At 33.8% G+C, this 14298-nt stretch overlaps 1 protein-coding gene across 1 annotated transcript in view; it reads right to left on the bottom strand.

Annotated features, from left to right (window-relative positions):
• LOC123698245 (golgin subfamily A member 4) overlaps positions 1-14298 on the bottom strand; it is a 56790-nt gene that overhangs the window by 20453 nt on the left and 22039 nt on the right. Inside the window, exons 9-19 of the mRNA XM_045644825.1 lie at positions 12728-12837; positions 12280-12414; positions 11603-11853; positions 11273-11385; positions 10830-10957; positions 10400-10520; positions 9140-9307; positions 8529-8579; positions 7753-8112; positions 7214-7330; positions 6250-6405 (exon numbers count right to left, since the gene is read on the bottom strand). Of these exons, the coding sequence (XP_045500781.1) occupies positions 6250-6405; positions 7214-7330; positions 7753-8112; positions 8529-8579; positions 9140-9307; positions 10400-10520; positions 10830-10957; positions 11273-11385; positions 11603-11853; positions 12280-12414; positions 12728-12837 (1710 nt within the window). The remainder of the gene's footprint in view (positions 1-6249; positions 6406-7213; positions 7331-7752; positions 8113-8528; positions 8580-9139; positions 9308-10399; positions 10521-10829; positions 10958-11272; positions 11386-11602; positions 11854-12279; positions 12415-12727; positions 12838-14298) is intronic.

Raw genomic sequence — 14298 nt, 5'->3', positions numbered from 1 at the left:
GCAAGTTTGAAGTCGGTTGTTTTTAACGCAGTTATCACTTGTGTTCTAAAGCCGAGTCAGGAGATGAAAATACACCATTTAAAAAAAACATCATTATAATCTGTTTTTGTAACATGGATATAAGATATCCCGTCCTATTTACCACCTTTACTACCAAAGAATAATTTCTGCACTTTTATTACTATAGATACCGATTAACTTTTATCAGTTTCATTATTTTTTTTATAATTTCATTACGATAATTAAGAAAACAAGCCTTCCTTTTGATATGTTTATCATGACCAATTCATTTGAAAAAAAAATTATTAGATACTTCGTATTTTTATAGACAAGGACAAGGAAATATAGTGCCAACCCGGAAACATCTTACTCCATTAAAAGAAACATATATTCATCTTACACTTAATTGCTTCCAAATCTTACCAAATTCTTTCACAATAACACACATCTACTATCACCAGAACGTTGCTATATCAGTCCAACCAAATAAACACATAAAACGATTACCCAAAACCCCTAATTGCTGTAAAATGGGTCAGTCAAAGCAAACTACAGTAAGCCGAAATCGCGTTAACTAACTAACGTTAACCCGTCTGCGGCTGCACCGCTCGCCAGGGCTAAATATACCCCTAACCTACTTGCAAAGATTAACGGGACAGAGTACGATGCATTAGTGACCTTAGCTTTTGTTTTGATAATGATTTAAAAGGTGCTTTAACGCTCTGCACTTTTTCCATAAATTATTCATTATACACATAACAAAATTAACGTTAAGTCAATATTGAAAATAAATTCTGTAATACACACGAAATATTGGTATTAAGTTTTTTGAAGTGTTAAAAAAATAATTAAAATAAAGTCATCCAGTGTGGCTTTGGACATTGGATCGACATTCGTCGCATTTTTGCTGGATTTAGCTTTTGCTCATAGTTAACATTTTATGGCACGAATATATTTAGGTGTAAGTCGTCTTTAATCTTCATGTTTTGTTTCTGAAATAACATTGTGATTGTGTTTACAGACGGTGGGGCCTGTTGTTGCCAAAAGTTGGTAATCATCCTAGAAACAGTTTCGGGAGTATTTACGTTTAGTCCAATCTTTTAAGAGTACGACTTACTTTCAAATTATCCTTCACTGAAGTTTATTGAATGGAACTAACATTTAATTTAAAGGTTTTCCTTAGGAAAAAGTGCAACGTTCGACGTCCTATACGCTATCCAATTTTCTCCATGATATCAAAAGAAATATTAAATTAAAAATGCTACACAGTATTACAAAGATTTATTTGAATATTTCCTGAAACCTACACATGTACTGACGAGTAACATATGAAAATCAAAAAGAAAATCTACAAAGAGTTTAATGAACTCATATCTATACCTATGTATATTAATGTATATTAATATATGCATGATTGTATATATTTAACTATATACTATTGGTAGACGGTAGTGTTACTCAGACAGCTATCCAGATCACTTAACAGTCTGCCCACTTAACGAACTATCACCATTTCGCATGTAGATTAATCTCGACGAGTTAAGGACCATTACATGATTGGCGATAGCACGGGCTAACATGTATCTGTGCGCTTCATTGGCTCAAGCACTCAATTGACCCTCAATGAGTACGAATTATTATGACAATTGCCATATTGCGCTTTGTGTGGAGAAAGAACGCTTTGTTATTGTATGGAAAATTGTAGCAATATCCAGACTATAGTATGGAATGAATTCAAAACTCAATAGAGACTAATTGAGACTTTCAATGTCATCCATAAGAGCAGAGATCACATTTCATTTTTTCAGTGATGTGAGTGAATACTAAATTGACTGAATTGAAGTCATTTCTTTCATTGTATCTAAAACAATGATACAGAGGCTCATTATTTGTAGGCATTATTAATAAGATAAATATATTGTGGATTTGTTGAATTGTAGAGTTTTACAATCATAGAGGTATCGTTTTAAATATTAAAGCATTTATTTAGTATGTACGATTGTAATTATAATCATCATCATAACGTTATTTCCATCCCACTTTTAACCACTTATAAAAAAGCTACTTGAACCTTAATTGTTTAGGCACTAATTATGTTAGTTTTTCCAATTACGTTTAACATCATCTAAGTTTCAAGCTGGCAATTAAAATATATATATATATATATATATATATATATATATATATATATATCTTCGACTTTTCGAGAATCAAACCATTACCTACCCGCGGTATACCTTTATTATAATTCAGTCTTATCACAAATATGCAGATTCGGGTTAATGTACTAAACAACTGAAATAATAGGTATTATTTACCACATAAGAGGAAATCGAGCTAATTAAGGAAAACCTAACAATGACGCCTTTGTTATGTCTAGATTATGTGTGTGGGAAAAATACCTTGTTATGTCTTTAAATCATTTATTGACACAGGAAATATGTGCATTAATATTCTTATTCTTATTTAGAGATTCTTTGAAAGATTAAAGATTTTAATAAAAGTAGTAACAGAAAGTTATAATGTTTTTGTAAAATAAATAAAAATACGCAAGATTTAGGACTGATATTTCGTATCGTTGCTTATATAAATCTAAATTATTCAGATTTGAATAAAATTTGAAAGATTCATACTCGCCAAACTAACACTAGGAAGGCCTCTATTTAAGTATTACAAATAACTTTTACCAGGAACTACTTTAAAAATCGCCACCTACTGACATTTCTAGTGAGTCACAATTCGCACTACGCACATCCCAATTACGATACTAATTGCATAATAAACAATGCACAACTACTTAAATCACTTTTAAATCACCACAAATAAAGAAAATTTCTCTCTTTAAAGTCCAATATCTTTATTTCTCTAAATTTCACAGTCCCTCGACTCACCGTAAGATCCGGGAGGCCCATTTTGAACGCGTACCGAATGTGAGCCCACAAGAACATCCCACATTCGGCCTGATGACAATTATCTACGCACACACAACGTTACATCGCGGGTTTGATCGTTTGGATGTATGGGTGGATGTGTGGATGGTGGATGTATGGTAGTATGGATGTATGGATGGTGTATGGTGACCTTCTTGCAGCAGAACACTCTGTGGAACATGGGGTCGGGAGCGGGACGCGCGCACACGACGCTACGCGCGCATTGACTGCTGCATGCGCGTTATTTTCCCTGTCATGTTTTGTGTGAGAGTTTTTCCGGGATGCTTTACAATTTTTATTTTAACACTCGTTTGTTTTATTTTATAAATGTAATTAAATCACAGTGCAAATAAATTGGTATTATCATGTTTGTGTATTGTTTTTATATATTTTTATTTGTTTTTATATATTTTAATATGATTGCCTGACGCTATTCTATTTTAAAATGTCCATAGTCCTACGCCATTCTTCTGTGTTTTATACTTATAATATGACGTGAAGCTGTAATTATAATTTTTTTTAATATATGCATTAATATATGAATGTATGAATATATGCTTTCATTCAAGCACCTGACCTGTATTTCATAACGAACGCTGATCTAAATAATTTGTAAAAGATTCTTGTTAATTTTTGTAATTTAATACTGCAAAGAAAAATGAAAATCAACATGCTTGAATTTCATAAAAGAAACATATAATCCAATGTTTCCTTAAAACGAAAGCAAATTAGATCGAACGTTATTTTCTGAATTCTGAGAACAGAAATATCGATCTATTTCCGTCACGATAATAGAACATTTGTTTCGATCGACGTTACACTTTGAAATAATAGGGATTTACATGCCTCCTCCATAAATTGTAGCTTTATAGTCGCGGGTATATTTAGATGTGAGAGTGTGCGTGAATTACTTATGCACATTATGATGTGAGTGTGTGTGTTAATTTATTTTAGTGTTTTTAAAGTTCAATGTGAGTATTAAAACATGAGGGTTATCAATAACTATATATGTATATATTTTAAATCTTAATCGGATTTTTATGCAACACATATTCTAGAAACCTACGTCTATAGCTTCCAATTTAAATAAGATAGTTGCTTTCAAGAGTATGAGTATGAATTGAGTAATATAAAAATGCATACAATTATCTTCTAGTTATATAAATCGTTGTCCAATCTAAAATCTACTATTCCATACAATAGCTGTAAATATTTACAAAAAGTTGGTTCTTTATACGATGTTTATAGTTTACATTTACAAAAAAGTTTGTTGGTAAAACATGAAAAGCTTGTAAAATTTAATGTATTGTTACAACACAGACGATAAACGCGGGCGTTAGGAGCAAGACACCATTTCGCAAGACTGTAAACGTCTGGATTTGCAATTAAACCCCTTTATAACGAGAATCCCTTTAATTAGCGTATAATCTATGCAATCTTGATGTTTCAATTACATAGATAATAATTAAGAAGAGAAATATACTATAATTTCTTAAATTTAGAAAATTATAACCAGGAATTGGAATGATTTCTTGATTAGACATGAAACTTCGAAAAAATCGCTAAGAAAAGATTGTCCAGAAAAGTAGAAATAGATTGGTAAAAAAAAGTGGAAGCTATAAGATTCATACTCTGGTATGCGCTATAAGACAACAACAAGAAGGTAGCAAATGATTTTAGAATCCATATGCGTATATTATTAATAACATTTAAATTTCCTGTGGATCTTGCAAAATTGAACTGTATCTAGTAGTGTCATATGGATGAAATTCAATCAGCAAACATTACTATCTATGGTTACAATTGAAGTGGCAACCCTAAGTGCATTGTCAATGAGAACATAACTAAATTACTCGTGCTACAGGAACAAATTATTATACCGATAGAGGAAGGAGGATACCGAGTGATAGGCATCGTGTGTATTATTTTATCAGTTGCATAATATAATTGTTAAATAATTTTTACAAGAACAATAAAAGCTTTTTATAAGTTTAGAATTATTAGTATTTAAAGGCGTTTTAAATTTTCTTACAATAAGGATAAAAACGAATCCTTTATAAACATTTTAAGTAGAAAACAACACAGAATCAATTTACTTTTTTTTTAATTTTATCCTCTCAAATATTATGTTGGAATGTATTTAAAAAAAAGCGAATAGTATGAAATTACACCGTCCGTATTACAGTCTGTATCAATATGTTTGTTTAAAAGCAAAATCATCTCTATTGAGAACCTAACGTTAAGGAAACTGAGCTAATCTAAATCAATAAACCCAGTGCACAAACAGTGCATCAAAATCAAATAATCGGTCATAATCCATACAACTAACAAGTATGTTGGCACGTCCGAGCGTACGCCCGAAACGGCTTGGCCCGCGGCCAGACGCACAAGGTCAGCTGGAGATCTTGCGATTTCTGTTATATGTGTGATTTGCGGTGTGTATTGATAGTGTCAATTTTTTGTTAGATTTGTTATTAGTTATATGTAATGACGATTCGAAAGTGCTTCTAAAAGAAGTCTAATTGAATAAATAAATGTTTGAGTTTGAGTAATCCTTCTTAAGTACTTAAGTAAGAAGTAAGGAATGTATATGACGTAATTTAATATTTTGTTTAGTCCAAATTTCAATTTCTAGTAGTAAAAATATTAGTAAAATGATGACGAAATAAATCTAGTTAAATGAATAGATGTCATGTGATTTTATCATTTCTGTCTTCCTTGCCAATTTCCTGTATAGAATGATAGCAGTTCTCCATATTATATTAGGTTACATGAGTCTCTACTTCCAAATAAGAAAATAATTAAAAAATCATTAAAACTTAATTATTTTGCAGCCGATTAAAACACAAATCGTTGTAGAACAAGGGTAAAGAATACGTAACGAAAATTCATGTATAAGAGGTAATCTTCATTTACCACACGTTCGAGCGACCTTACCTCGTACGCAAAAATTCGTTCACATTTAGAGCGGCCGTACACGGGCAGCTCGAGCAGTTAACGGCTGAGCGACGTACATGGACTGCTCGAGAGGTCGGTCGGTGACTGCTCGAGCTGTCCCTACCAACTGTGCAGTTAACGGCTTGAAGCGGTCGCGACGGCTCGAGCAGTCCGTGTACGGCAGTTAATGAATGTCTATAGTTCACAGCGCGGTCGCGGCTTCAAGCCGTCGGTCTCAACTGCTTGAAGCGGTCTGTGTACGGCCGCCTTTATGTGCACATCTGTATAATCTACTGGCGTAGGGTAGAGTACTGTTTCGCCGCGTATTCTCATGTGTAATGCAGTACTTCATAGTAACTCCCCAGTTCCACAAAATACACACCTGAGCACTAGCAGCAAGTGCAGCACGTTGCAGCTCCAGGTCCGCCAGCCGCTTCAGCAGCGCGTCCTCAGCACGAGTGAGCGCGTCCACTCCGCTCCACAGCCGGGACAGCGCTTCGCAGCGCTCCACGCGCGGCGTGCGGGTTGGGGACACCACCTGATAGATAAAAAAAAAACATTTATTGAACAATTTTTGGTACTAACATGTAACATTTGGACCCCATGATAGACACAAAATAGATAGAAGATAGAAAACACTTTATTGTACAATGCACACAAAAACAAAATTTACAGAAACGACATGCAACTTATAATAAATGTACAATTTGGCGGCCTTATCGCTTAAAAGCGATTTCTTCCAGGCAACCCTGGGATATAGGAAAAATAAATAAGTAAAATATTAATCTGATTATTCAGTTTTAAAAACTTCTAGGTATGTATTAATACGATGTATAACTTATGATAATATATATATATTTGCTCTCGTATGAACTCAAACTGAAACATTTAATAACTAAACTTGATTTAGAAGCGATTTTGAATCTTCAAAATACACAATTTAGGATATACCAATAGCAATACGGAATACCTGAGCGAAAAATAAACATCATATTATAGCAAGTATTTTTGTAGAATTTACAAGGAATAGAAATATTTTTTTTATCATATAAATAAAATCTATACTCGATATCATTTACATCAATTAAAAAAAAATAAAAATAAATGTGTGCGTGTACTAGTGTACACACGTAACAAGTGAAACTTCTTTATGGCCTTATTTTTCAAAAAATAATTTACTATATGCAACTTTACAGAAACACGTCGAATCACGCGTGGTAGGCACAAGAAAAAGATGGCGCGTAACGGCAAAATGACACGCGTAACGAAAAAATGTTACACAAATTTTTTTCTAACCCCGATAAAGAAGTTTCACTTGAATAATAATAACCAAACAAGATGTATACCTTCTGCTCCCGTATGGACAGGTCCTCACTAGGTTCCGACGCATGCGCAGAGCACACCTCGTGCGCGCGCTCTAACCGCTGCGTGCGGACAAGTACACGCTCTTCCAGCCAACGGGCCTGTACACATTGTATAATTAATATATTTTAGTCACAATAGCGACTATTTCAATAATTAAATAAATATTATTAATAAAAGAATTCTGCTAATCTTCCGCTTCGACAGCAGCGGTACTATGACAACTATTAATAATTAGAAAAACTTAAAAAAATATTCTACCGGACGAATAGCCGGGGTAGCTTGATACGAAATATTTCACAGATATGATCACTAATCTATTCATGTTATGCAAACGAAACATATAATATTGTAAAATATAGATATCAATTAAAACAAGTTAAATGAAAGCAATAGAAAATATTTCCTGCAATGGGAACTATATTACAACGTCATTAAATAAATTATATTTAAGATAATTGCAAAACAAGTTCCTTATGAATACAGAAATAAAATCTATCACTTAACTAAAAAAATAACCCACCTGCTCTTTAATCATCTCCACGTATTCCGTATACTTGTCTTCCTCTTGCGTACACTTAGCACAAGTAAATTCACTAGTGTCGTTTCTTTCACTCCTGAGCGATTCCAACTCCCCAAGCACAGCTCTCATCTTGCTATCTCTTTCATCTATCGTCCTTTTCATTTCCTCTAATTGTTCTAACACTTCAGCCTCTCTATTCGTTTTCTGTTCGAGCTGACTTTCAAGATTAGCAATAATATCCCGTAATAGAACAATTTTTTCCTCAGTCGCTTTGACTTCTTCGTCTGAAGCGGCTTTTTTGGCTTCCAAATCTGTTATTATTTGGTTCATTTCTCGCGTTTGATTTTCCAATTGTTCCACCTAGAGTAAAACAGTATTTAAAACATTGTAGAGAATCTGCAGATATTTTTTTTCAAATAGTTATCCGGTTAGAAGTGTTATATTTGTTAGTAAAGAATATTTTAAAGCATGCGACCAAGAAAGAAGAAAGAAAAAGTGAGAATACATAAGTAGTTATACAACATTTGATCTGAACGAAAAATTATTAAGAGCTGACAACTTTAATAGTAGGTAATACATCTACATTAGCTACTTTGTTGTAGTACATAAGCAAAACATCGATAAAATGTATATATATCTAATTAATTACTAGATGAACTGACAATCAATGTGGTATCTAACTATTGTTTTATCATACATTGCTGGTATTACATACAATGCACTACATTAAACACGTATCAAAGCGTACGAACGGTGCGATGTATATAAAAACTTACATGTGCGTCATGTTGCCGACAGTTGCAATGTGCGAGACGCAAGCAGCGTATCTGTGTGCGTACATAATTCATTCGGGTGCGTGTCAAATATTATATTGTGTATATTATTTATATTCATTATTGATCAATGTTTCAGCAATAAATATGTATCAAAAAAACAAGAGTGATAAAAATAAATAGATATTAAAAAATTGTATTATATTAGTGCTGTTAGAAGTTAGTCCCTCGAAGTGCATAGTGTATGGAAAAGTTCAAAAAGAAATAAAACATTAAACCCAACCACCAGTAAACCATCATGCAACCTAAAAGTTTATTTTTAGGACTTATTCTTTTTTATAGGGTAAATTTAATAAGTTGGGACCATACATAACATTATAATGGAAGTTAAGATTGCGGATTGCTGCTGCAGAATGCCTCTAAATTATCAAGTAAACAAATTAATGATTCTTCCTCTGTTTGATTGTTCAGGTTTTAATACCAATGCAAATGTGAATGAGTAGGATAAGAATTTCATGCTTAATTTAGAGAACAGTACTTATTTTATAGAACACGACTTTATCCTTAGTATTGTATGATCCCTATCAGCCGTATTGCCCCATATCCCCGCTCACCTCAGCGAGTATCCTCGCGTTGCTGTGCAGCCTCGCGGTGAGGCGCGTGTTCTCGTCGCGCAGTGCGGCGAGGCGCGCCGCGAACTCGTCGCGCTCCGCCTCGCGCTCTGTCGCTTGTTCCTCTACGAACTTGCGGGTGGATTGTAGCTGGCGGTTCGCTGCTTCCAGCTGAATATACAATATTTACACTTGAATATTTCATAAAACTATAGCCGTAATCATATTATATGAGTCAATTATATTTATTTACTTATTTTACACTTATTTAACACATTTTATTATTGTTAAATAATTATGTATTAATATTTATATTTATTTAACACACTTTTAACACATTTATTTATTATACTATTTTTAATAAAAAAACTGACTTAAATAAGTTAATCTAATCTAGCATTACACAAGGCTCCGCTTTAAATGCATAATTGTTTAAAACATTGCGAATAAAAAAAATATATAAAAACACCTGAACAGAACTTAAGAGCTTTATAACGAGAAAAGTTAAACGTTAAGTTTGACTATAACAATCGTAACTAAATTACTTTTATCAATGCTCTAGCTACTGAGGAAAGATAAAAACATCCTTATCTAGAAATAAAAAAAAGTATATCTATATAACACCTACCTTGATTAACATAACACTATTCAGAGCGTACCACATTCACAAATAGCAACAGGACAAATACGACTCTAACACCTAAACTTAACGTGCACTTTACCTTGTCGCAGCATATTTTGTGCACGGTTGACTTTCTCTTCCTTGCGTTCTGTGCGTGTGCGTGTGACAAGTGCAGACATTATATAAAATTTTCAAGATAAATATTAATATTTTATGAAGAAACAACTACATTTACCCAACCAATGATTAACTAATAAAATTTATATAAGCAATTATTTTTTTAAATCACTGTATAGTATTTGAGACAAAAAGCTAAATTGCACGAGTGGAGTACACAATTTATAAAACACAGCGCGTTTAATGGATAGTGTAAAGTTAAATTTTGTTAGTAAAGCGAAGTAGTATAAGTATGGGCCGTGTACTCATCATCGGCTACGTGTAGTGTACAATAATTAATAGTATTATCCCATTATATGTAGCACACCGCACACATAGTGATGTATGCTATACGACTCCATTTTGATTTAAGCCACGTTGCGTCGCGTACGTTATATCACGCACGCACACGCTACACGTGCGTGCAATAGCAGCAATAGTAGTAGTAGTATAGTAATACTACACAATGTATACTACATACAGACCTGTTGCATGAGATCGTCCCGCTCCCGCACCAGCGCGTCCACATCGCGGTGCGCCCGCGGCGACGCTTCACCGAGCGACCAGCGCGACACACGCGATGTGCGCTCACCGCCCGTGCCGTATCTGGTATTTAAATGGTATTTTTTATTAAATTAAATCAATGCTTTTTTATTATTTTGATAGAATTAACAACGGTGTAATGGATAACTAAGTTATGCTGCCACTTTTAATGGCAAGAAAGCGAAGCTTACATAAAAGAAAATTTTAAATTTCCGTAATTCACTTTTTTTATTGATGACTTGATACATTGAATGAGTAATATTAATGATTTTATAGTGAAATAAAAAAACCAAGGCATTATAATATATAATATCTATGTACCAATATACAAAGTCAAAAAATATATCTTATAACAAAATATTAACAACATACCCCTCAATAACATCGCTATGCGGTCTGTCCGCCGCCATGAGGTGCGCGAGACGCATCATGGCGGTCTCGAGGTCGGCGCGTAGCAAATTCTCACGCTGCAAACACTCCGACATCGCTTCCTCCATGTTCTGGGAATTAGAAATTTTTTCATTAATATACGTATGAATATACATAATAATATTGAATAACCTCAAAGAATGTTTAATATAAATGTTCTAAAATATAAATCAATTTTGTCAAATTACACTAGATACTAAATTACACAAGTTTAACTTTTTTTAAGTAAAGATAAACATTTTTATAGGTCGTTGTTTCGTATCCGACTCGAAGGACCAATGTAAAATATTACTATGATTAGCAATATCAAACCAATTATACTATGAATGAATGAATGAAAAATTATTTATTGTTGTTATTTATAAAAGTTTTTAACTTCATCTTACCTTTTTCTGCATTTCACAGTTGTCACAACGGCCATGTTTTGAATCCAATTCGTCGACAAGTTCTGTTATCTGCACTGTGCTTGATTCCAACATCTTTACCTCATTCTCTTGTTCTGAAAATGACATTGAATGTGATTATTATCATAAATTTTCTTTATGAAAAAAACAAAGAATCTAGTTGAAATAAATGATGAGCCATTTTTAAAACTGATCAATTTTTGACTCACAATACTATCAAATTACGAAGACGCTTTTCTTTTATGTTTATCTATGGATATTTCGATGAAATTTGTATTAAATAGAACACATAAAAGACACCAAGGTACCCACTATTAACAGCCAACGTAGCCGCTAGCTCCAACAGATCCTGCGCTTCGTGCCTCAACCTCCTGAGCGAATGTTCCAACTCCTGCTTGATATCCGCGCTCAAGTCCCGCTGATGCTGCAGGAAGCCCAGCGCTCCAGACTCGTCTAGAGACGCTAAGATGGGTTCGAGATCTGGGGCAAAGTGCACGTGCCGCGATACAGCGCTAGTGTTGCCGTCCACTGGTGAACCTGGACGGGAATCTAGGTCTAGACTCCTGGAAATAGGAAAAGTTTGGTTTGGTTGGGACAATTCGCTCTAATCATTAAATTAACGTACATTTGCCCATCTTTTTGGGCTTTGCACATGTATTGACATTGTAAAATGTGACTAAATACAAAAAAATCGTATTGATTTAAATTGTTAACATTCTCTGTAATTTGAAACTGATACAATTTCAATATTTTATGTTTATATGTGGATAATATCGTTGGCTATGCATTCGTGAATTTTGTTTACTACTTTTACTTATTTTAATGTGTAACTGTTTTAATCCCAAAAAAGAAATGAAAATAAAATGAATATTATGGGCCAATTTTGCAACTTTCTGATAAAGTCAAGACAGATTATTAAACAGGTTATCGATTTTTATGTGGGGAAATCTTGCCTAAGATATTAAACAGGTTATCTTGCATCAACTCACTCGTCAGCGGGCAGCAGCTTGGGCAGCAGCGTGGCGAGCACGGTGCGGTTGAGCTCGTCCTCCGCGCTGGCGCAGTACGCCACCAGCTGCGACACCGCCCGCTGCAGCGCCGCCGCCACGCGCTTCAGCCCGTCCCTGCAACACAAAACGCTAACTCTAACTCTAACTCATAATATTAAATTAAGAAATCAACTAGCTGAACCTTCGTGGACCTTCCTTTCAAAAGAAATATGACAAATAAAAGGAAAATATCGTAATAGTATACATAATATATAGCAAATCAACTAACTGACCTGCGCACCTTCGTGCACCTTTCTCTCAAAGAAATATGACATAAGAAGGAAAATATGGTGATAGAAAAGTGGGAAAAGACAAATAAGGACCATATAACGACTTTCCTATGTAGCTAAATAGTAAACACTTCACACACCAGACACACTATACATACCTCTCCTTAGTGACCTCTTCAAGCTGTCGATTCTGATCGAACGTGTAGTTCCTCTTCTGTCGCCATTTATCCGCGTCCCCACCCGGCGCCTCGTCACGGAGACTCGACAACTGGAGACAAATGACGTGAAAGATAAACAAACACAGTTACGCATTCATAATTAAATAATAATGTCAGGAATAAAGAGATTTGCGTCTGAAAAAGAAAAAATAATATAAGAATAACAAAGTTTTAATCTTAGGGCATGAAACGGGATAGAAATGACATGGAATTGTTAAAACAGCCAGCCTGATTGACCCAAACGTTATTTATTTATTTCCATCCAGATATACCCACCATAAACTTCCTGAGGACGACCATGTTGCAATCACATCTTGCCTATATTGACTATTGTATAACACTCATTTATTATCACTCACTATTATGTATTTTATTGTTGACATATTATATGGCACATTATTATCACTGTTTACCAAATAAGATGTCCTATATCATAAACAAATTTTGAGCATTGCAGTTGCATTTGCAATTACTGTATTAACACATAAAATCCTACAGTTAATTCAAGGAATTAATTATTATCTGACTATAAATCAGACAGTGGTTTATCACAATAAAGCCTTGCTTTAACTCTAACACGTGGTAAATATTATGCACACATCTGTTCATTGTACAACTAGTCACTTGTTTTCCCACCCTAATAAAACAGACCATGATTAAGAGTAGCTACATAACAACTTAGGGAGCAAATTGTGCATGCTTGATACATAGAAAAGTGTTTGGTGAATTTAGATTGTAAGATAATATAGTAATTCTCATTTATTCATCGTTTTCTTTATCCTAATTAGTTTAAGCCCTTTAATTCAAACACAGACGAAGCAATGTTAAAACCGTGAACCCAGTTGTAGACATAGTAACCTAATTCCCAATGACGACATTACACCATGATATCATCTCCGCCACAAAACAAGAACCAATTTATAAAACTGTAAATATCATTGTTCCAGATAAAGTTGGAGCTATGTCCTAGATTGCATGTTTATTGATACTAGTTCAATCCAGACAAAATAAGAGTACCTACTTATAAAAGAAATACGATTAACCCAGATTGAATTAAGTTAATCTAAATAAACTTTCACGCTGAAGGTTAACTATCAGACTTAATTTTAACTATAAACATCACTAAGTATCATATTTGAATGTGGAAAGTTCACATACAAAAACAGGATAGCAAACCGTAAACGCATAAAATGTTCTTCCTAATACATGTCATGTTTTTAAGATACTCTCCAGAAAACAGTAAAGAAAACAGCAATAATTGATGGATAAGAACTCATAAAAGTATCTAAAAGATATCCTAGGTGTCTCGAGTCAGTAAACTTAATGATATTTAGGTTATTACAATCACAGAATTAATAAAACAAAAACAATACCAACATTATGCTCATAAAACATCAGCTGTATTTTCTTCTATATAAACTCTGCGCTAACTTTCAACCATATCTTTCACGAAGCACTATATTATCACAAATCCAGTATAGTATTGCAATAATTTACGGATAAACAAAACT

Source organism: Colias croceus, chromosome 15, assembly GCF_905220415.1.
Source record: "Colias croceus chromosome 15, ilColCroc2.1".
NCBI classification, from domain to species: Eukaryota; Metazoa; Arthropoda; class Insecta; order Lepidoptera; family Pieridae; genus Colias; species Colias croceus.
The sequence above is the reverse complement of the archived record's forward strand: the minus strand, read 5'-3'. Positions and strand labels throughout refer to the sequence as shown.